The sequence below is a fragment of the Somniosus microcephalus genome, chromosome 6 (assembly GCF_052327205.1).
Source record: "Somniosus microcephalus isolate GS21.2 chromosome 6, FLI_Smic_1.0, whole genome shotgun sequence".
NCBI lineage: Eukaryota > Metazoa > Chordata > Chondrichthyes > Squaliformes > Somniosidae > Somniosus > Somniosus microcephalus.
Genome location: NC_140992.1, coordinates 33,920,225 through 33,945,787, shown reverse-complemented (window position 1 = coordinate 33,945,787; position 25,563 = coordinate 33,920,225). Strand labels below are relative to the sequence as shown.

Here is a 25,563-nt window from a genome sequence, read left to right as displayed (position 1 = left end):
CAGCGGAGATAAAGGTAACTCTAATCCCATCGTTTTCCCAGGATACAAAAATAATTATTATTTTGCAGCAACTTCTGACTGGTGATTCACAACTTTAGGCCATCACCTTCTCAACTAGTTTTCTTTCTCCTGGGATTTGTTGATGAGCCGGTCGTGCTTTCAGGTTACGGAATACTTCCACAGTGGAGTAACAGCCTAATTTGCACAAATTAGTGCCAATGTCCATTGGTTTTTGCGGACATCTATTAACACATGGTTGGTTGTTTATTATTTTCAGATTTCTTGGTTGGGGGGAGGGGGGGGTGCATGGGGTGGCCCTAGTTAATGTTTCTTGTCAATTTATCCCATACGATTGTCTTACTTTCCAGAAATCGTAATCATGCCAGGCAGAAATTTAGCTGAATTCGGCACAAAGCACAACGACAAACAGCCATCAGAGACATCGCTGGACAAGCACCCTGCAGCCTGACTTGTGCCTCGATGGGTGGTTGCCATTGCCTTTTCCTGTCACCAGATAATTTTGTTCATAATTTCACTGCATTGGCGCATATGTGGTAATATTCTGGTTTCAGCCCCCAGTTTGATAACAGCTACAAACAGTGCTGTCACACAAAGAAACTGAGGTCTGGAGTCAGAAAACAAGACAAGAGACAAGCTTGTGGAGAAAGAATCACTGAAGTAGCACTAAAAGAGAAAGGGCGAAGCACTTTGTTAAAACAGCACGGTGGCATAGTGGCTAGCACTGTTGCCTCACAGCGCCAGGGACCCGGGTTCAAATCCGGCCTCGGGTGACTGTCTGTGTGGAGTTTGCACATTCTCCGCGTGGGTTTCCTCCGGGTGCTCCGGTTTCCTCCCACAGTCCAAAGATGTGCAGGTTAGGTTGATTGGCCATGATAAAAATTGACCCTTAGTGTTAGAGGGGATTAAATACGTGGGGTTACGGGGATAGGGCTTGGGTGGGATGGCTGTCGGTGTAGGGACCGGGTGCTAGGGTTTGGATGATCAGCCATGATCTCGTTGAATGGCGGAGCAGGCTCGAAGGGCCGAATGGCCTACTCCTGTTTCTATATAGACTTTTTTTGTTTACTTTTAAATATAGCTCACAGGAATTGATCTTCAAAATTCACTGCTGGCACCCACATAGATTCCACGCTATAAATAACATCCTTGGGCATCTGATATCCATCAGCTATTTTAAAATCTAATTTTCATAGGGATGATGGTCTGTCACGTAATTATTATTATCGAATAGCATCTACAGCATATTTTGCCAAGTGATAATTTTATTGAGATAACAGGCTTAGAATTAGGTGTCACCGTCCGATGGGATCAACTGCAGTATTTTAGTTGACTCACTGTACCGGGTGATACTCATACCTTCACCTCCAGAGAGCCCTCACACTGATTTGTATGATGGGCAATGGGGTTGCTGTTAGCCTAGGTATGCAAAAAAGCAAATTATATATACATGAAAGTACAATGATGTGCATGAACCCCATTCACATCATTACTGCTACCATGAGGTTTATGAATTTTGCTGGATACCATGGCTACAAAATAAAATAAATAAAAATGAGTAGCCTAAAGAGAGCGGTGAAGGCCTGCTCTATACTAGCGTTAGACCGGGTACACACAAACTATAGCCTTTAGGGTGAATTTACTGATCCCACGATCGCAGCAGAGAGGCATACAGAAAAGGAGCATAGGTCAGAGATAGGGTTACAACACTGTAGCCATGATTCTCTGACCCATGCTTCCTTTGACTGCGGCTTGCTGCTGAGAGCATGGGATCATTGAGTTTACCCTTATTTTTGCACTTGTCCTCAGGGCGCAGTTGCTTTACACAAGTAGATAAAAGTCCTTAAATCTGCACTGTGTTTTGGGGGGGAAGAGACGTGTTCCACACCTCAACTGCTATCACTTGAAACATCGCCATCAAAACAAAAGGAGGCAGGATGCTGTCGGTCCACAGAGATTTTGTAAACAGCATGAACGGTCAGCTTGGCTCAGTGTAATGTGTCAACTTGGCTCAGTGGTAGCCCATCTCGCCACCAGGTCAGAAGGTTGAGGGTTCAGGTTCCATGGCAGGAGTTAAGCACATAATCTAGGCTGCCACCTCAGTGCACTACTTGGGGAATGTTGCATTGTCAGAGGCGCTATCTTTGGGATAAGATGTTAAACTGAGGCCACATCTGTCTTTTCAGGTACACATAAATCATCACATGACACTTTTCGAAGAAGGACAAGGGAGTTCTCCCATGTCCTGATCAAAATTTGACTCTCAAACAACACCATAAAAAGAGATTATCTGGTCATTTATCTCACTGCTGTTTGTGGGACCTTGCAGTGTGCAAATTGTTTACTTCATTTGCAAAACAACGGTGACTACACTTCAAAAATAATTAATTGGCTGTGAAGCGCTTTGAGGTAACCTGAGGACATGAAAGGTGCTATATAAATGCAAGTTCTTTCTTTTCTTTCGAACCAAATGGGTGTAACAGCCGTATTGATAATTTTCTCATTAAATACACATTTGTGCAGGGATAAAGGCCGCGATTTTGCTGACCTCGGCGGGCCGTAGCGGGCACCGTCGATGGCGTGTCCTGACCCCGCTGCTGTCTCCATCCTGGCCTCTGAAATGATTTTCCCCTGATCGGGCTTGTTAAGTCCGCCCAGCGCGTTTGCCAGCCAATTAGAGGAAGCGGGTCTGATGACATCATTTGATGACGTGTCATGCCCAAATTGATTTTGACAGTTGTGCTGTCAGCGTTCTACAGCATTGAGGTGCTGCAAACACTGCACAAAGGTGCACGGCTGCACCCAGGCTCTCCCATGACACCCTCCATAAGCTTATGGAGGGAGTCACAGTACGCAGGGAGGTTCTCTTCCCTTCCCATGGGCAGAAGAGACCTACTTAGGAGATCAACACAGCCTGGTTGCACATTGCACAGGCGGTCACAAGCAGGGATGTGGTCAGGAGGACCTGGCTGCAGTGCTGCAAATGTTTCAATGATCTCAGTAGAGCAGGAAATGTTAGTAAAAAGCCACACTCAACCTCATCCTGCTGTGCCTCTCATCACATCCACACCACTCTGCCTTCCCTACCCTACTCCTGTACATCCTTACTCACACCAACTTACCTTGCACCTCCACCCATCCCTCTCTATCTACATTATCACTTCCCCATCTCACTAGCCACCCGTCACACTCACCCTCATCCTAGTGCAATCATACCAACTAACAACACACAAGGGTTGGCACTTGGGTGTTTTATGCAATGTTCATGTAAAGTTTCTGTTAATGTGGTGTCAAACGTTGAAACCTTTATTTTCAAAACTTTGCATTCTTGGATAGATTTGAGTGCACCTTTGGAAGTGGCTTAGTGAGTTGCAATGAATTGTGAGACATAATGATACTCCCCGCAACGGTGATGAGTGTGAAAGGAGTGGCTTGGGCATTGTAGGGATGCTTTATGGTGTTGGTGTGGGGTGATGCCAACCTGGCGCATCATGTGACAGCCAGGATGTACAGCATCAAGTGAAGTAAATCTGGCCATGGTGAGGCCATCCCTGGCCTTCCGGGCAGCAATGTGCTCGGGTGCCGATGCCCTCTGTCCTGTGCAGCATCAGTTGATTGCAGTGAAGGTTGTTGTTGGTGCTGCAAACAAGCCACTAATGATTTTAATTGCCTCTCCCGCCGCTGCGTGTTGGGTCTGCTCAGCGCTGGCAGACCCGACATCGGGAGAGTCCAGTGTGCGCATTTCGACAGCTGGTTCCCGACCTACTGTCAATCATTTTAAATTTAACAGCTGACCCGCCACCCATCCCATCCACTGAGCAGTTTCTGGCCAAAATCTTTATGCAAAAGGTATCTACAATGCACAGACTGCAGTCAGTAGTTTCATGAAGGGTGTCGCACTGGAATAAAGATGTAATTGGTGGTAGAGTGGAGAGGGGAAGGGAAGTTGCAAAGACTTAAGCATTATTCAAAAATGGCAATGCTATTCTAAAAGGTGCCATGTTACACAAACACACAATGAAATGTGCAGTATATCAACAAATGATCCAATCAACCCCTTCTGACTTTTGGCCACATTAACTACAGTTTCAAACTGAGTCACCAACCATTTCTGACATTCTGCCATGACTGGAGTCCATGTTGTGAGATGTGACCGGGCAGTGCTGCAATTATACAAATGCACGTCAGTGTATTTAGTTTCTCCCCTTTAGACGGGGGAGGAGGGCTTGCTTAGAAAGTACATATTGTACCTTCTGAAATATGTTGACAATTCTGAATGATCTCTTATTATTGTGTATTATTAAAATAAATCCTGCCAGAATAAATGCTTCAACAGCTGAAACTCAGATTATTTATATTGGCAATCAGAGTAATAACTCACCATTTCTGTATTATTAAAGTAGAGAAATTTATCAAGACATTATTGAAAAGTTGTTAACGCTGGTATCCCTTGTGGCCCGCCAGCACAGTATCACCGTGTACCCCCAACACAGTGACCATCGATCACCCAGTTCTCCAGATGGCCCATCATCTTTATCACTCCCAGGTTGGTGACATCACCTGTTCTCCCATCTGAAATTGATGATGAAAGCAAACAGATCTATCTTGCTTACATTTACCAAATCAATTTAATTTTACAGGCCCCAGTGTTGGTGGCATATTGACAGTTTGTGTTAATGGCATCTACTGTGTTTAGTGCCTGGAAGAGTCCTCTTTGAATATCAACCTTGCATAATGTGGCATTTCATAATAAATTTTTTACAACATATTTACTTAATGGAAAGAGTTATGGCTCCTTGTCAGAGCAGCAATTAAACATATCGAGGACTTTTGGAGTTCTTATCTTTCTTCCTCCTCCTTTAGACCAAACTATATTTATCTCTCCTCTTCCTCCCATGGGACCAGTGTCTCATAACTGCTCTAAGTGCATTGAAGTAAAGTTACCATAAATTAAAGCATCTATAAAAAATTTTAAAAAGTCATTTTCATTCCTGGGATAGTGAGTTATAAGCAAAGTAATAGGATGACAGCTGGCTACTAAACACATTGATATTTGGTGAAGCAAGAGCAGAGTAAAAACGCTGGCATGTGTATATTGATACTTTAAGTCTAGTCCAGTTATATCAAGATAGGAATTATCTTTGGAATACAACTATTTTATTAAAACCCCAATGTTATGCTCACAAAATAAAGCAGTTTCACAATGACAGGAGTGTTGTACTATGAAACTTTAATTTTAATCAGCAGTATGTTTTAAAGTGTTGATGTTACCTCCATCAACTTGTCTCGGAGTGAAGGAACTTTCCAGTTGGTTACTGTAAAGCTGCTTATACAATCGATATGTATTCCGCTTCATGGCAATTTAATCCTAATTTGAAATCATGCTGGTGAGCTGAGCACTTTCAGACTCAACAACCAACTATCATAGTAACCAGCTACAAACTTCACCACCCTCTCTGTCTGTCTGTCTGTCTGTCTCTGTTATCTACAGTGCACACCTTACATAAAATTACAGAGAATATACGGCACAGAAACAGGCCATTCGGCCCAACCAGCCCATGCTGGCGTTTATGCTCCACTCGAGCCTCCTCCCATCCTGCCTCATCTAACTCTATCAGCATAACCCTCTATTCCCTTCTCTCTCATATGCTTATCTAGCTGCCCCTTAAAAGCATTATACTATTCAGCTCAACTACTCCCGATGGTAGTGAGTTCCACATTCTCACCACTCTCTGGGTAAAGAAGTTTTGTACTTGAATTTACATGGCTGTAGGACCCCGATTTGCATATTTAAGCAGCTGTATGCCTGTTTTAGGTAGGTGGGCTGCTTGACTATTTAAATATGGCATAAAGTGGGTCTTGGGTGTCAAAAGGGTGTCTGTGGTGTCCCCCAGTTTTAAACTACTGACCGCCTGATTTTTCAGGTGCTTCGCCTTTGTGTCTGTCGTTCTGTGTCTGTCTTTGTGTTTCTCTCTCTGTCTCTCTCTCTCTCCCCTCACACTCTTGCTGTAAAATAATCACTTCACAATAGTTTTTCTGTCACAACGCACCTCAGAAAAGTCCCAAATGTCATGCATGACCTTGCTTTAATGTCTTTAGGAAATACAAACACATCGGGGTAGAAATTCACCTTGGACAGAAGTGCAAACTGGGTGGTGTCACATCGGTCACCTGTTATACACCCTGCCCGATATTCATTTCCATCGCCTTTAGTGGCACTGAGTACCGGGTGCCATGTATAACATGCGGCCAAGACAATACCGCCTGTTTTGTGCCGCCGCCCAACACAAATTTTCTACCTCATAATTATTGTTATAGTCCAGCTGTCATCACACTTTGGATACTGCACAGATTGCCTGCAGAGAATCATACTGATGTATGCTGGGCTTTAATAAAACAAATACTGGCAGCAATGTTCAGACCATCAATAAATCCATGACATAGGATTAACCTCAAAAGGTCAGTAATGTTCCTATACTTCAGACATTATGACACCCACTTTGGCACTTCTGTAACCAGCAGGTCAGTAGTTAGAAATGAACCCTCCACTCCCACAGTCAGTACCTACACCCCAATTAATATTGTGATCTAAAAATGATTTCAATATTTTTTGACAACGTAGAACCATAGAAATTTCCAGCTCAGAAGGCTTCAAATGTTTATCCACTTTTAGCGTAAAAGATGCAATAGTTTCTGCCCCAACCACACCCACATTCCATGCTCCAACAATCCTCCGTGTAAAAAATAAATTCTAACCTCTCTCCTCACCCTCTTAGTGGCAATGTTAAATTGATGCTACTTCGTTACTGACTTCCCAACCAGAGGACATCGACTTTGCCTATTCACTGGATCAAAACTTGTCATAATTTGAAAAGCTTCTATTAAATCTCCTCTTATCCTTCTCTGCTCCAGTGGAAATAGTTCCAATATCTCAAGCCTCTCCTCATAATAACTAAAGATGGCAATTTTGAGGGCCTGGCAGGAACGAGGTGCCCAGAAAATCATGGCACAGTACATACTGCCTCACTCCTGTTCCCGATTTGTGGGACCTTGCTGTGCGCATATTGGCTGCTGTGTTTCCATACATTACAACAGTAACAACACTTCAAAACTATTTCATTGGCTGAGGAGCCTTTTGGGAAGCTGAGATTGTGAAAGGCGCTATATAAATGCAAGTCCTTTCCTTTATGTATTTGAACCCCTCGGTCGCTTTATTCATCCACATTCTTCAGCAGCTTTGCTTTAAGTGTACACTCCCATTCCTTGTTATTCCTCTCAAAATGTATTGCCTAATACTTCTCTATGTTACATTGTACCTTCCACTTGTTTACCCATTCTGCTAACCTGTTCACATCTTCCTGAAGTCTTTTCCAGTCCTCCTCACAGTTTGCCAAACTTTATGTTTTCAGCAAATTTCAAGTTTGTGTTCCCTATACCCAAGTGAAAAGTATATATACTGATGGCTAAAGTGGACCCAACACTGTCCCCTGGGGTACACCACTTCCTAACCTTCTCCAATCTGAGTACCACCCATTTACCCTAACTCTTGTTTTCTGCCCGTCAAACAACTTTCTATCCAGCTTTATTTCCTCTTACACGGTATGTCTGCATTTTTCTAAAAGCCTCTTGGGAAACATCTTATCAAATGCTTTCTGAAAATTTATATCAACTATATCTACTTCATTCTCTTTATCAATCCAATCCGTCATTTAACATTTTCTTTTATTAAATTGGTGAATTGCAAACTGTCTTTATCAAATTCATGCTGCCTGTCTTTGATTAACCCCGGCGTTTTTGAATGCTTACTAATTTTACATTGTCTGTCAGCTTTGCGATTGATAATTGATCATAGGAGATGATCTTTTGAAGTGATTTGCTGCATTGCAGTGAAATTATTGAAGCAGTAATACACAAGGCAGTTCCTGGACAGCTTTACTAGACAACATTTCTGCAGATACCTTATCAGATGGACCTGCACCACAGAAAAGACAATTTCACACCCCTTCGCGTTTGACACTATATGGCTAGAACTTCAGTGGCGTGTCAAACCAAGTTTCAAATATAGTCATGGGGCTCTTACCCAGAGCTTACTTAAATTTGTTGCAAGTTCAGATACTCTCAAAATATTTAAAACTTCATGTCCAGGTGCAAAGCTCTGCGCATGTGTATAAGTACCTTTTCGCAGAGCTCTCCCCTGACCAGGAGAATTCTAACTAGAGCTAGGCTTGAACCAGGCATTCAAAACAAGGTGCTGCCTGGCTGGGGCCTATGCCAGTAGGTGTGGGACTGCTACCTGAAATATAAATGCACCCCAAGAGATAATATTTCATAAATATTTGCGTTTTATTGTTTTTATGAATTGCTTAAGTGTCATTTCCCTTTTGATGTTGCTTAAAAATAATCACTTAAGTTGATGCGTTGAAGCCTTTAGCCAGTGCCCCTCTGTCACCATTTGCCACCTTTCCCCAGACATCTTGGAGGTTGTGAACTTATCATATGGACAATTATGAATATGAACCCATATTCAACAACTCTGTGGGGCTGTGTGCTGACACCAAGCACGTGTGCACCTACTACCTTTAATATTGAAGGGGTTAGAATGAATAGAGCTGGCAAAAGATGGGATCAATCAATACAGAGGGTGGGCGTTGAAATAAGATTGGAAATTCTCAAGGATACTAAAGACATTATGGAGACCTGCGACCTGTCACAAGATTGTCCAATGTGTCTTGTCAGCAGTTACCGAAATCTGAGTTCCTTTTCAAACAAGCTTAGTAGATAAACAAGCCACTAAGGTTATTAGAAGGCGTTTTTTTCCTCCCTTGCTGATGTAGATATGGTCGATTCCTTTTCTTCACAATCACTGCTCCACTGGGCCACACTGCACATCTGGACTGGGACCTCAACACGTTCACAGTAAACCCCTGGTGACAAACTGCAAAAAGGTTTGACCTTTGCTCTTGTCCTGTGACCCCCCTTGTTCGATTTGTACTTCAACTAACCAATACCTGATTAGATAATGCTTCGTGCAGGCCTTAAAAATGAGATAAAAGCTTGAATTTATGACTCGAGTCCAGAATAGGGCGAGTGCACTTTAATCACATTCAACTGATTCCCTGTCGGGTCATATTTCCCATTTTCATTTTCAAACTTCAGTCTCTCTTTAGCACATTTCATTTACTGTTTGTCATTCCTGCTGCTCGTCTCGAGCAACTTTCTTTTCAGAGTTTTGATTTCTGGTCCAATCAAGTAATTAGATAACTTTGATTGTGCAACCAGATGTAGTAACAAAGCAACTTAAACATTGCAGCCTGCCTTCTGGTTGGGTCCACTGCAGTCTGACATGGATTCAGACGATTGATATTTGGATATACTGAAGTCATGTAACAATAAAAGAACAAGGTTGCGCACCTTGTGACTAAAGAAATTCCCCTCCCCCAGGCCTATGTAATCAATTTTGTATATTTTCATTGCCTTTTCTAAAGAGAAATGGTGAATTTCCCTGAATGAAATAGATAAAAATAATCGTTGAGTTTTTTTAAAAACCCAAATGCCGTAAATTGTTTTGTTTTTTTTACAAATTATTTCAGACTGGACTGGAGTGTTGGTTTAGTTGCGATTATTTTTACCCTTTCAAAGTACAGATTTAAATTCCCAGAAATTAAATGATTCACAATCCCACTGTGATTTCTGCAGCAAGTTCATCCTAATTGTAATTATTTAAAGAGGTATCAGCAACAGCGAAGGTTATTGATGTATCTTTGTTTGCCAATACCTTTGTCAATACACCATGTGATGGCCTGCATCACACCGTCATCATGTAATTAGAGAACATCACATCGTGAAAATGGCACCATTTTGCTTTCACATTATTATGTCCTTGCAATGTAAAATGACGCACTTCACTTCTAGGCTGTTTTGCTCATTGAAATAGTCACAAAGACCCTTTAAAGCTTGAATGTTTTCATCACAAAGTGCTTGCCAAACCTTTTTATTATTTGGTATCAAGCACATGATACGATAGTACTGTCCACCATGATGTGCACTATGTCACTAGCGTGCGAGATCATTGTGACAAAATAACACATGGCCCTTTTCCCTTGAAGGAAAGTGACACTAATATGGAATGGCCTGGATTTTGCAGTTGCTATGACGCCATACTCTCAGAGTACACCATCATATCGCCTTTGAAATGGACAGCAAGTGTGGGATTTCCGCATGCGCTTGCGATCTGTCAAGTTCTGACTTGAGAGATGATCCGCACCGACATGGAAATCCTAATTGCTGGAGCACAGTTGGGCTAATTGCCCACCAAGTGCCCAGCAATTACACATGAAAATGTTATGGATGGTGCAAACAGGCGCAGGAGCCTGTTGCACAGCGTAAGGGGATACCCATTAATAAAAAATCTTCATTTTGATAAAAACCCTTTCCTTTAATGGTGATTAGCTGTCTGCAGACTTTGACACTTAAACAGGATTTAGAAAAAAAATCAGTTCAGCAATGAATATTATTGCATTATATGATATCGTTTTATTGTGAGGGCTCCACAGCAATCTTACTTTCTCCCTTTTACCAAACTGGAACCAGCTGGCCATGAACCATCTACAGGCAAGAGGGTAGACAAGTGACTTGCTCCCTGCTCTTTCTCCAAAGCCGTTCCATTTGAGTCACTGGAAGTTGTGCAATCTGATTGGAGCACCTGCCTATGTGATCCCAGGTACGCTTCCGTACACGGTGCGCCCCTGGAATCCGTGGGCCATTACGCTGCGCTCAACTCTGCAGCGTCCGACAACAACTTATCGTTTGGGGCCTCGCAACACGCATTTGGTTCGGATGCCGGTGGCATAATCCTTAATTATGCCGACGACTGCAAAATCCGGGCCAATGTATTTTTTGTGGGGGGAGGGGGGGGATGAAATCCTCTCCTCCTTGGGACACTGATACTTTGTGTCCTTGCATTCCTTCTTTCAGTTATGAACATAAGAACATAAGAAATAGGAGCAGGAGTAGGCCAATTGGCCCCTCGAGCCTGCTCCGCCATTCAATAAGATCATGGCTGATCTGATCCTAACCGCCAATCTACTATCACAGAACCATCTCCTGAATCTAACAGAATTAGACACATGAAATAGGAGCAGGATCAGGCTACACGGCCCCTGGGCCCGCTCTGCTACCCACAGGGCCATGTCCGATCCGAACCTAGACTCATGTCCAAATTCCTGCCCGCTCCCCGTAACCCTTAATTCCCTTTACTTCTAGGAAACTGTCTATTTCTGTTTTGAATTCATGTAATGATGTAGCTTCTACAGCTTTTTGGGGCAGCATGTTCCATGGACCTACCACCCTCCGAGTGAAGTAGTTCCTCCTCATCTCAGTTTTGAAAGAGCAGCCCCTTATTCTAAGACTATGCCCCCTAGTTCTAGTTTCACCCATCATCGGGAACATCCTCCCCGCATCCACCCGATCCAACCCCTTCACAATCTTATATGTTTCAATAAGATCGCCTCTCATTCTTCTGAACTCCAATGAGTAGAGTCCCAATCTACTCAACCTCTTCTCATATGTCCATCCCCTCATCCCCGGGATTAACCGAGTGAACCTTCTTTGTACTGACTCGAGAGCAAGTATGTCTTTTCTTAAGTATGGACACCAAAACTGTATGCAGTATTCCAGGTGCGGTCTCACCAATACCTTGTTCATTTGTCTGCACTGTCCCTCCTTCTCACAGGAGCTGCAATACTGTCATTGGAGATGTGACAGTTTATCTGTTGTGAAGTCTCCTCAAGCACTCCTGAATCTTTGACCGTTGGTCACTAATTGAAGCAGCGTAATGGTGATCTGGTATGCACTCAGCAGTCAGTCGCAATACATATTTAAAATAAAATCTTTTCTTCTGGGTTTATTTTCCATGAGTATTTTCAGAAATGCTATAAAGTTTCATCTTGCATTTTCACCTTTACAACCTCACTGAAATGTAGTGTAGAAATTGTGATCATTTGGAATGACAGGAATGTGGTGCCGAAACACATTACAATTCTGGCAGCACATTCTCTGACATGTATGACCAGATTGTATAATCATTCCCCGGTCTGGCACTTTCATACATGAAATGTTCACTCCTCCGATACTTCATCGTATTGGGAGAAGCTGCCGTGCAGGTGCTATTTTGCTGGCAAAACTGTGAAAAATGTTCAGGTAGATTTGTGGATGGTTGGGGGGATGTCATTCACTTGATACCATATAGCCTTGAGAAGGATATTCAAGTGGTTTATAAATCTTCAATTAAATGACTCCCATCTACACATTATAATAACAACAGAGAATGCTGGAAAAACTCAGCAGGTCAGGCAACATCCGTGGAGAGAAATTTGAGTTGACGTTTCGGGTTGAAACCCTTCTTCAAAACTGGAAAGAAAATAAAAAGATCTCTTTTTCTTCTTTTGTTCGATCGCAGCTTTGCCTTCGATCTTTTTATTTTCTTTCCAGTTTTGAAGAAGGGTTTCAACCCGAAACGTCAACTCAAATTTCTCTCCACGGTTGTTGCCTGACCTGCTGAGTTTTTCCAGCATTCTCTGTTGTTATTTTGGATTTCCAGCATCTGCAGTATTTTGCTATCGTACACATTATAATATCTCATTTTTATTGTATACGTTAACTTCAGTCTTCAAAATAATAATGATTGCTAAAAGTTAAAATTGCTCTTGTGATGGCATCATTGCTGAATAATATTGTTGCAAGATTGACAGGAAAATAGAATAATGAAATTAATTTGCAGCATTATAGGAGAAATATAAGGATATTAGGAGCCTGGGGGACATTGCCTCTTGTGTTTATGATGTGTCAGCGACATTGTAAACATGGTGGGATGTCGTCGTCTGGGTGTAAAACTGGAGTTGCGGATTAACCGCCCATTATAGAACCCGCATGTAAATGAAAATCAGACAGTTTTTACAACAGGTGGCCAGTTTTATGCCTTAGCAGCAAGTTGAAAATCTACCTGAGTGGAAAGACTCCTTCTGATCACTATTTTGAATTAAATTCCAAATTTGTTCTTTTTAAAACGGTTTTCTAATTTTGCTAGAAATAATAAAGATGAGAAGTCTTTGTGCTACAATGTTAGTAACAGATAATGACCAGAGAAGATCCCCTACGCTCCGCCAGTGTATGTTGCGTTGCTAGTAGGCTACATTCCACATTTGAAAAAAGAAACAAAGATGTAAATAAAAACGTGCTGGTGCTCCATGTATCGGCTGCTAGTTATATCTGGCAGCATTATTATGACATAACCAATTATTTAGCCAGTCACAGTACACAAACTGTGAACACTCCCACTGCCATAATAGCACAAGTTCAGTTGGTTGTTATACTACTGTATAATTGCTATCATAAAACGATCGTCATGCACTGGTAATTCTTCACCGATCACCTGCCAATATTTAGGTTTCTGATCAGACAACACTTATAGCAGGTACATGTAGAAATAAATTGTGTTGCAGCAGACCAAGTAGCTACTGAGGCACCGCCTCACCCTTACTGTGAGCAGGATTTTGTGAGGGCATAGTTTCTGGAGTGGGCTTGTTCCAAGAACCATTCTTACCAGGAGGCTCTCACCAAGGGTAGAAAAGAACCCTTTACACCAGCACTCATTGGGGTAGATCTTCAACTTGTCACCTGGTCATAAAACTGGCATTGTGAATCAGCTGCCCATTATCGAAACCGCCCAAATTTCATTTCCATTGATTTGAATCGAAGTGAAAATTGGGCCGTTGCTATAAGGGGCAGCCCATTCGCAGTGCTTGTCTTATACCTGGATGCGGAGTTGAAAATCGACCGCACTATATCAAAAGCCTGCTTACCATCAAAGCATCAACTTCAAGTTTTGCTTTGTCTGCGATGGGACATGACCAGTCGCTCAGTTACCCAAGAGAATGAACACATTCAAAAGCTAAACACTTCTTGATTTTTTTTCAAATCCACATGAAAAGGAATTGATCACAGTCCAAACCAGAAGCTTTTCCAAATAACACAACCATCTCCCCCCAAACAATAGACATTTGAAACTTATAGAAATTAAAATATGTGCTTACTTCCCAGCCATGCGAAGGATCCTTCAAGCTTGAGAGCTCTTCTCCAACATAAGGGCCAAGTTTTTCACCTACTTCAATCTTTCTTTTAGTCCATATTCCTAATCCGGCACCTGGAATGCTTGACTCACGGAGTTCAAATTCTGGTGGAATGGGAATGTCATCAGGAATATATATGGGAGCTTTGTAGGGGGAGCCCTCCTTTGGTGTGAAGTCTTCATTAGATGTGGCAGGCGAGGAAAGATCATGTGCACTGAGGGACAGAGGCCCTGTCTCATCATCAGCAATGGGCTCCTCTTCTGGTGCAATCGCAGAGTATCCATCATACAGGCCGTCATCACCTAATTAGAAAGATAAATTGGAAATGAAAGAGTTGGAGACTGCAAACCCAAGATCATGGTGAAAATTATGATTGATATTTCATTGAATCCAGAGTGAAGTGAGGGTATTGCAGTCAATCTATAGAGACTAGTGGCCATCTCAGGCGACATTAGAGAATTGAGGTCACTCTGAGTATCAATAGAAACCTGGGACTGAAGTGAAAAATTGGGGTCATTCAGGGTAGCAGAGGAAACCTGGGATAAAGGGAGAGAATTGAAATTATTCAGGGTGCCAACAGCCATCGACAGTGAAACATGACCGAGTCACTCTGGGAATCTAAACTGGGGGAAATGGAGATAGAAACTTGATGTGAAATTGACCAAGAATGCCAGCAGCAGCAGAAAAAGGAAAAAAAAAAGTCTGGCCTGTCATGTTTCAGATTAATTACTGAATAACCATTCATAAAATATTAATGAACTCCACACTATAACATTCTAAGCTTTAATATATATATTATAAAAGCATGTATTATTTATCAGCAAAATAAGTGAGTCCCATACTGGGAGCGCCAATGTTATGTTGACAGCATCTCCCGATAACCGACTGAGTAAAAAGCTCAAATATTTCCTCCTTAATTGAACCATTTTGTAAAGTGTAACAGGCTGACTAATCTAGGAAAGAGCTTATTAAAGCACACAAAATCACAACTTGAATAAATGTGTCAGGTAATAATTCTCTCATTGCTTTCCTATGCCCCTTCACAACAAAAGCTAGTCAGCTCCCAAAGAATCTTTTCACAGAAGACTACTCACACCTGAGCCGGAAGTTTACCGGTGCTCAGAGTGCGGGTTTGGAGGTGGGTCCGCTGTCAAAATCACAAAGATTGACAGCGGGTCGGTATCCCGCTATAAACCCGCTTCCTTGTCAGTTTCCCAAGTGTCGGGTCTGTCCTCCCTGAACAGACCTGACATCAAGCAGCGGGTCAGCCAATTTAGATACTTAAAAGCTTGTTAAAAGGTAGTTAAGAAACATTTTCCCATGTACTTACCATTTTACCAGGTTTTTAACGAGGTTCCCGGAGAGCGGGTATCACATCAGGTAAGTAGGTCGGGTGTTGTGTCAGCATGGAATGATTTACTGACCTGACAGCTGCAAATGTTCTATAAAAGCTCCCATTTCATAGGTCTTCACTTTCCAAGCTCAGAAGTTGTTGCTTACTGCATTTGGAAGACAGATTGACCTTTATGCAGCTAGCAAGTGTTTGGAGCAAACTCTCTATCCAGTGTCACCTCATTGGAACAACCTCTCTCACCATTGACAGATCGCTTCTGTCATCTCGACCTCACCTGCCATCTATTCCATCAGCATCGGTGAACTTGAAAAAAATCTCACCTTGGTCCTTAGAATCCCAACATGATCACCCAAACACCAGCAGCACAGGCACACCAGCAGCACCAACAACACCAATCTTCTCCGCAATCAATTGATGCTGCACAGGACACAGGGCATCATCACCCGTGCACATTGCTGCCCAGGACACTATCAATGGCCTCACCATGTCCAGATTTACTTCACTTAACACTGTACATCCTGGCTGCCACATGATGCACCAGGTTAACACCACTCCACGCCAGCACCATAAAGCATCCCAACAATGTCCAAGCCATTCCTTTCAAACTCATCACCATTGGGGGGAGGTGGGGACGTTATGTCTCAACATTCACTGGAACTCACTAAGACACTTGCAAAGATGCACACAAATCTGTCCAATAAGGCAGTGTTGCAAATAAAGATTTAAATGCTTGACAACACATTAACAGAAACTTTACACGGACATTGGCTAAAGCACACAAGTGCCTACCCTTGTGTGTTATTAGTGTGAATGATTGGGCAAGGATGAGGGTGAGTGTGAGGGGTAGCTAGTGAGATGGGGAAGTGATAACCTAGATAGAGAGGGATGGGTGGAGGTGCAAGGTAAGTTGGTGTGAGTAAGGATGTGCAGGAGTAGGGTAGGGAAGACAGAGTGATGGGAATGTGATGAGAGGCACAGCAGGATGAGGTTGAGTGTGGCTTTCTACTAACGTTTCCTGATCTACTGAGAATTTGAAACATTTGCAGCACTGCAGTCTAGGCCTCCTGACCACATCCCTGCTTGTGCCCTCCTGTGCAATGTGCAACCAGGTTGCATTGGTGTCCTGAGGAGGTCTCTTCCACCCATGGGAAGGGAAGAGAACCTCCCTGCGTGCTGTGACTCCCTCCATAAGCATATAGAGGGAGTAATGGGAGAGCCTGGGTGCAGCCGTGCACCTTTGTGCAGTGCTCGTCAGTGTTTGCAGCATCTCAATGCTGTAGAACGCTGACAGCACAACTGTCAAGATCCATTTGTACATGGCCCCTTTAAGGAAACCGGCTTCCTATTAATTGGCTGGGAACCTCGCAGGGCAGGCTTAACAAGCCCCATCAACAGAAAATCATGTTGGAGGCTGGGATTGAGACAGATGCGGGGTCCTCACATGTCACGGACGTCGTCCGCCCCAGACCCACCGAGGTTGGAAAAATCAAACAGTACTGGATTAAAATGACTAAGATCCTACTGTTTAATATTATTAAGCATAATTGAGACCCTGTTAGATTCTATACAAATTAGCGGATACAATGCAAGCATTATCATTTTCCCCATCAAACTGAACCTTTCTGAATCTGATGCAATGACATGATTTTTTTTCATGAGGTGACCAACGCCTTGTTTTGGAAGGGGGCAGTTTCTCTGCCAGCTGAGCTGTTAAAAGTGCCACAGTCAGCCCTCTTACACATTCCACCCAATTTCAGCTCTGAGCACAGGAGACATAAATCTTTTCTACTAGACACCCCGTTGGTCTGGTTCCTGACAGTGAAGATATAGAAATCAGTGCAAGTCATCATCGCTGTCACGGTGTCATCAATGACCCCTGTGACCCACAAGTGCTATCAGCTGCTGCTCCCAATGTATAATTTAAAGGTCTAAATTCACAGTTCTATTCCCAGGGTGAAAGTCATCCATACCCCTTCCTCCCTTCATGTGACAATGCAGTTAAGTTTCATTTATCCCAACATCCCGCTGAAACTCAGCTTTAAATCGTAGAAGGCTCAACGTGGAATGATTTTCACTGTGCGCTGGCTGCGGCTAAATTAGAAACTCATTTATAAGGAATGGTTTATGATTTCATTACATCTAATGCACAAAGAACATCTTCCCTCTTGTCAGGTTTCAAGACCGTTCTAGTGACAATACTTAAAGCTCCAATTAACTGCAATACTTTTTATGCCGACTGTATCAGACTGATCGTTTCCTTATTTATAATTTATTCCCCTTATACTTTGCTTCAGTTTAAGGTTCCCCTGCCCAACCCTGATTTTCTGCAATGACAACAGTCAGGGTGGTGATATGATCAATACAACACATAACGTCTTCACCACTGGCAACGTCCTTGTCCTGGTAATAGAACTCAGTTTTCCTTCATCACTTTACCCCATCCATGAAATCAAACATTCCACTTCTAAAGAATGCTCAATCCAGCAGATTGGTGAAGAAACAGTGAGGCTCATTCAATACGGACAGATGCAGATGGCAAACTGGCTTGTTGCCTGTCCTCTTCTACTGAACCCAGTTACCCACCAACTCTATTATACCAGCCTTGATCATCAGTTACAAGCAACTCTGCAGCACACACTGTATTAAACTACTTGGACACCAGCCTTGCATGCTAGACTATAACAGGAGAGTTTAAATGTCAGTCGAGGATGATTTAATCCCACCAATATTAAGAAATATTTAGCACAGATAAGTTTCCAAAACATTTCTGCTCCCTTTACTTAAATGTTTATAAGATCATCTCCGACAAAAAAGAAACAGATTCTTTTTAGATGCTCTAGAACTGGTAACTATAAGGAGACATTGACTCATGAAAAAATGTTTGGCAAGCTCCAGTTGTTTTGAGAGAGAGAAAAGCCAAGTGAATGTTGTCACACCAAGTGATGTGGTGAAGTACTTCAACACAACTTACATTGTCGAATCATGTGGTTTAAACAAGCTAACAAAAATGTCAAACACTTTTTCATGAGTGCACCCCAGTTACAGAGGTAGCAGTGCAAAAATAGTGGAAAACCTAGGACCTGGTGACTGCTTTTAAACGTTGAGCGATGGGGACTGATTATTCAAGTTCACGCTTTCAGTGGGGAAACTCTCCTGCCAGGGCCGTGCATCGGAAATTCGGGGGTGCAATGTGCGTGAATATCCGATCCTTTAAATGAATGATTGGTGTATTGTGCGGAGCCCACCCCCAGTTTTCTAATGTGCAGTCTTGTCAGGTGAAGTGACCTACAGTGAGAGGTTGGAAAATTCCCCGTGAGCTCCACCTTAAAAGCTCATTGGTAAAGGCTATCAAAGTGATCTATAATTAATATCCTCCAATGCATAGTCCAGTGAGTTTGGTCCCTGAATAGTTTTTTTTTTCCTTTTATCCCCCTCATCTCCTGAATATGGTGACTCATGCTGGGTTATGATTATGTGAGTGTTGGTCATGACAGGAAATTTGTACAAATGTACCAAGTACATACTTGCATGAATTTCCAGGGACATTGATTCAAGTTCTTACAGGTTTACAGTTAAATTTCTTCAAATCCTGCAAAATTTGTACAATCACTTGTATATAGGTTTCCTGCTGCGGTGGTACTTCTCAGATATCTCATTCAAATCAGCTATTCTTCACACGCGAGACTTAAAAGTGAGTTTCACTGGGCTATTTAACCATGACGGGCATCACAGACCAGCCTGATGCTGTCCCCACCTGATGTCCCCACATACACACATTCTCCAGCAGGAGTTCCTGACAGCCACTACACTGCAAATCTTTTCTTCTCCTTAGCAGGGTGCGGAGGCCAGTGGCAACACTGCTGCAGCCCCCTCAGCTAAGATCAGGCAACTCAGCAGAGGGCAGGGATCAAACCGGGAACCTTTAGGGTGTGCGTGGCTCAGTACCACACTGGGCGGTTTGTTTACCCACTAAGGCATTAAGAACATAAGAAACAGGAGCAGGAGTAGGCCAATCAGCCCCTCGAGCCTGCTCCGCCATTCAATAAGATCATGGCTGATCCAATCTTGGCCTCAACATCACTTTCCCGCTCTCTCCCCATACCCCTCGACTCCCTTGTAATTCAAATGTCCGTCAATCTCCGCCTTGAATATATTCAATGACTCCGCCTCCACAGCTCTCTGGGGTAGAGAATTCCATAGATTCACAACCCTCTGAGAGAAGAAATTCCTCCCCATCTCCGTCTTAAATGGGCGACCCCTTATTCTGAAACTATGCCCCCTAGTCCTAGATACCCCCACGAGGGGAAACATTCTCTCAGCATCCACCCTATCAATCCCCCTCAGAATCTTACATGTTTCAATAAGATCACCTCTCACTGGGGGGAGCTCACCCTGAATATTTTAAGAACTGACATGATATAATTTATACTCGTGCTGCTGTGAGTTGTTCTAATCGCAGTGTGATTGTTATATAAAGTCCAAAATTATCCCTAAGCATTCTGGTGTTACAAGGCATCCCTCTGCTTTCTGCTAAAAATTTGCATTGAAAAATATAACATTTAATCATTAAATTGATTATATATATACTATATATATATATAATATATATATACTATTTTGTGTGTGTGTGGTGGTGGGGGGAATACCATTTCATATTTTATAATTAGGATCAGCCACATGCCAATGCATGTGATTTATGGATTATCCTAGGCACTGAATATAAAGTGACATTACACCTTTCCAATACAATACAGAGAAAGATGTATCAGCACTAAGTGTTTCTAAGTGTCCCTAAGCTTTACATATCAGCCATTGTGGGTGAATTAAGAGCTCTCTCCAACAATCGAAGCCTTAGTTGTGTTCAATGAAGGGTTTCTATGATTCATTTTGAACAGTATAAATACTGACAAGTGTTGGCCAACAGAGATGCTTCACCTTTAATTCCAACCCGCAATGAGAAAACAGATAATGCAGCTTTTTCAGCTAACCTTAAAAAAGGCGCACTAGAGATCAGGGGCATTTCTGCATAAGAATATCTCTGGTGAACGATGTGGCAAGACTAATGTATCCCTAACCCCACATGACATGTCAGAACAGGTCGCTTTAATACACAGCTTTGCTGGTGAAGTTTAAAACTTCTCAGTGGGAGCTTCCTCGAGATGGCAAGAGGCGCACTGGCAGAAAAAGCACCATTAGCACGCCAGAGCGAGCAGGGCCGGCCCCTCGAGGAGTAATTAGCCCAGAAGAGGATGGGTGCTGGTGGTGGGCCCCGGCAACTCATCCTCAGCAGGTAACGTCTGGCAACATCCGCTTCAGTCTCCAGCACCACAGGAAGCCAAAGGCTTCCAACTGACCAGAATGATGTTATCAAGCTGCAGAACTCAGGACTGTAGATCAGAGAATACAAATCATTAATCCTTCCTGACACTGGCATCTTGGACAAGCCCTTGGAGAGGTTTTTGACTTGGAGTTCTGGCTGATTTCCACAGAACAACTGTACCAACGCTTCATCAGAAACAAAGGGGTTTCTCCAATGCAATTTGTTACATGCAAGGCTTTCTGCCATGCCAATTTTTTTTTTTTGCAGGGCCACTACATAAAGAGTCAACGTCGTTTGTGAGAGCATTGAAAATATGGAAATATTTGTAATAGTGCGACAGATAGAATGGTTGGGAGGGAATTGGAAAACAATCAGGGCACTCAAAATGATTGGCAAATGCAGCGAGCTAAGAAAGGAAACAGAAATGAACAAAAATGCTAACGGGAGAGGAAGAAACGAGAAAGAATAAAAAAAGGAGGAAAATAGGAAAAAAGAAAGGTGAATGAGAGACTGGGAAAATGGCACTGGTAGAAAAATAAAGAAAGGAAAATATTTGGTTGTTATGAAATCTGTTTCAAACCATATTATTTGTTGAAAGCTTGAAACACATGGTTGGAGGAACAGTGAAAGATCCATTTTATACTGAACTTTCTGAATTATTCTGTGTTTTGTTTTGCTTTATTTCAGACACACATTGTTACAACATGTGTAGTAATAAATGATCTTGCTCCTGAAGTATATCGCAACAGCAGACACTGAGTGCGAGGATTTAGGACTGTAGGAAATGTCCCTCAAATCCAATTAGACCACACTGACAAACGGCAACTGACATATTCTATATTTTCTACCTCTTCAGCAGGCTGTTTAACTGTGGATTGTTCTCAGAAGTTTCTGTGCACTGTTGAAACTCTTAAACCCTACATATCAACAGTGATTTGTATAAAGGTCTTGTCTAAACTTAATCATTTTAATAACATGAAATCTGACATCGCCCACACAAGATTATTTTAGTTTCATTCCAAGTTCAAATATTAAATAAATCTAATCTTTGAGACAAGTGGTTGGGCAGTTTAAATCTGGTTCTCCAGCTTACATCACCATGAAGATAAGTAGAATCTATTTGTGTGCTCTGAGATTGTTCTAAAATTCCCAATGTCATGTATCTATCGAATATTATATTATAATTCCATTATTCAGTTCATAGCTAGCAGCACCCATACTCCATTAAATATTTATTGACTGAATAATCACTGCCTAATAGCTCCTGCTCTCCTATTGCCAGTTTCTTCTCTGGAGAATGTGCTTGTGTTTAACTCTCCAGGGATCAGGTCAAAGTAAGGGTAGCTTGTAGTTTAGTGACACAAAGAATTCTAAAATAAGGGCTTTATTAGCAATGATAGCTATCCTTACATTTCAAAAATGCATGAGATCAGTGCCTAGAAATTACAGTTTCTGATATTAGTGTACGAACACTTGGGTGCATTTACACGACAGGTTTAGCAGCACTAAACGTACGTAAGTCTAAATTAGGTGTTAAGACCCGAACGGACACTGAAGCAACACTTCCTTTTCCAGGTACTCTCGGCTGTTCCACTCCAGTGTTAAATTAGGTCCCGACTCCAGATTCAAGAAATTGCTTTGCACTGGTGCTATAGTTGTAGTGTAAATGCAACCTTAAAACACATATTTATTTATTAATTATTGTAAATATACAAAAAGATAGCACAATTTTGTGCTCATAAAAGGTGAGGAATTCTAGTGATGGGGAATGGGACATCATTCTACTTTTGATGCTCAGTGTCTACAACAAGCACGTGCAGGTCAAGTATAGCTTGGGTTAGATCCAAGCGAAAGCTCGATCTATTTCATTCCAACGACCGGCCATTCACAGAAGAACACTTTTACTACATCACTTTGACATTTCATTTCCCACAACAGCTACACTTGGGGGGAAGATTTCCTCTGTTCACAATTTGTCGTAAAATTATAAACTAGTGCATAAAGAACACACGTTTGCGACTTCACTACAAATAGTGAACAGAGTAAATCTGTCTCCTTGTGGCTTCTCTGAATAGAACTGCCAATTAGTCCACTTTGTGATCCATTCACTGACAGCTGGATTGAGACTACTCAAATTCATTTCAATTAGGATCCTCACAGCCGTTGGAGGGAGATAACTTTCATTCCATTAGTCTGGGCTGGATTCAAACTCAGTCCCAAAAGTGACAAACATTAGAAAATGGAATTTATCACTATCAACACTACTCGAACTGTCACAATGTAGGCGTTAGTCCACCGCCCCAGAGTCTTGTACCTGGCACAGGAAACTTTCACCATATCCAGCTGATTAGATTCTAACCTGGGACCTAAAAGTAAAAGGACAATGTTTTCATTTACTGTGTTTCTGGTCCTCCAATTTCTTTTGCTTTAATTGCAATCCTTGATAATATAATCAGGCCTCAGAAGAATAATCTCAGAAAAAGTATGTGGTGATTCTGAGAAGGGCTGAGATCCTGGCGGTGACACTGGGATAATGCCTGTCGATGCCCTGCAGCACCGGAGTTTATGGGGTCGGTGTCAGTGGTGGGGCATTTGCATGGGGCTGGTGGATGCTCACACTGCATGCCCACATCACTGTTGTCCACCCAGTCCAGCTGGAAAATTGTCACCTGCCCACCACTGGGAGAGAGGGGTTCATGGGCTCCCTTCCCGTGAGAATCCAGCATATCCCCTTCAGTTCCCTACCCCACAGTGTGTAAGGGGGCAAATACACCTTTTTTTAAATAAAGAAAATCTCTTCTTCAATGTGTCAGTTCTCTCCCCTCACCTGGACCCCCTCCCCCCAGCATCCATTTGGAGCTGGTACAACCTGTCTCTCTTGGCCTACCAGCCGCCAGGTCCTTTTTGAGCTGGGGAAATGGGAATTCCCAGCATAAGGAGCTCCCACCCTCTGGCTTCACCTCCTTGGGATCACTGGCCTTATAAGGAGCAGATGAAGATTCTGCCTCCTGCAATGCCAACCGGTTACTCCTGGAGTCGGTGGGGAACTGGCATAACCAGATCCCGGCCTTTTCCCAGCGGATTCTGCTGAACAACCTTCAAGTAAATTCAGGGAATGCTTCTTCGAAAATTGCCCATGATCTTCCACCCAAATAAAATTGTGAGCTATGCAGCTGTGACTTCCCTAGCTGGTTCCCTGTGAATGTTGCTCCCCACTGGAAGTGCTGGATCATCGTCAACCCAGAAGATTTATCTCAAGGCTAAAAGATTCAAAATAACAGGATGGAATCAGGCATTAGTTGTAGATCAAACTGGTTATGCCTGTGATACCTGAGTGTAAAAAAACCCCTCAAGTTACATTAAAGATGCTTTTATATTGCATGAGAACGGAGCTGTTGCTACTGGCTAGTGGTGTATGGGTATCACCCAGCCCTCAGCGACCCCAAAGTAAATTTGCCAGATTCGCTAAGGCCAGTAGCCCAGAATACCTTTATGTTTGCCAGGCCTGCCTGGCGGCCGGCCTTAGAGCAACCAGCAAGTTTACTTTGTGGTTGCTATTGGCTGCATGACGCCTCAGCATCAGGAGCCAATGGGGCTGGCTTTTGGTCTTATGCATCATAAATTCAGCTTATAAGGGGCTCGTTTATCTCATTTACTGTGCTGATGAAGGACCTACATCGGAAACGTTAACCGATCTTTCCTCTTCACAGGTGCTGATGGATCCTCTGTGACTTGCCAGCATTTTCTCCTTTTATTTCATTTAAATTCACGTTAACCAGAGATGATTGCAAAGTGGAAGGGTTACCTTTTAAGTACAGATCTTTATTTCCGCAGTTGGTTTCTGGCCTTTGAGCTCTAATGTGTAGTTAGAATTTTTGCGTATTTCTAGGCATGAGCAAATCAAATTATAAATAAAACACTGTTGTGCTGTTATTATTTTAAATCATACAAATGTATCAATTGAGATTTTTTTCTAGTCAGTTATATTAATGACATTTTTTCTCCCACACCAATGATCAAGACAAGAGGCTTGGAATCTATTCCCAGACTTTGACCGACGCTGCTCTGTAGCTGACTACCAGGCATTCTGTAAGAGTGACTGGGTATGGCTGGTTGTCCATGACATGGGGAAAGTGTCTGCTCTCTATTCTACATCTCCCCAGAATTCCATAATGACATTAGGAACTCGCCTTGCAGCCATTTGGAGAAACTACTGTCGTCCTCATTACTATGCTCAGGGCTGGCAGCAATGAAGCTTTCATTCCGATCAGGGTTCATCTTTTCAAGGTTTCAGATCCTCCACTGGCTGAAGTGGAACTTCAGACCAGGCGTTGTCATAATAAGTTACTGGTATGTTACAATGAGAGGCTCGTTATCTCAAGAGGGTTGGAATTCAGCAGTGAGGAAGTGATCCCTCAGTTGTACAGTGCCTTGGTCAGACCCCATCTGGAACACTGCATTTAGTCTTGGGCACTGAATCTCAAAGATATATCGGCCTCGGAAGGCTTACAACGCAGATGCACCAGAATGATACCAGGTCACAAAGGTTTAAATTATGAGGACAGGTTGCATAAACTTGGTTTGTGTTCCCTTGAGTTTAGAAGGTTGGGGGTGATCTAATCGAGGTCTTTAAAATGATAAAAAGTTTCGACAAGGTAGATACAGAGAACTATTTCCTCTGGTGGGGGAGATCAAGAGGGCAAAATTTTAAAATTAGAACTAGACCATTTAAGAGTGAAATCAGG

At 42.6% G+C, this 25,563-nt stretch overlaps 1 protein-coding gene across 4 annotated transcripts in view; it reads right to left on the bottom strand.

Annotated features, from left to right (window-relative positions):
- Positions 1-25,563, bottom strand: part of mecom (MDS1 and EVI1 complex locus) — a 753,387-nt gene that overhangs the window by 418,182 nt on the left and 309,642 nt on the right. For all 4 annotated transcript variants that reach the window (XM_085989970.1, XM_085989971.1, XM_085989972.1 and 1 more), the window contains exon 2: positions 14,109-14,446. In XM_085989970.1, the coding sequence (XP_085846096.1) occupies positions 14,109-14,446 (338 nt within the window). The remainder of the gene's footprint in view (positions 1-14,108; positions 14,447-25,563) is intronic.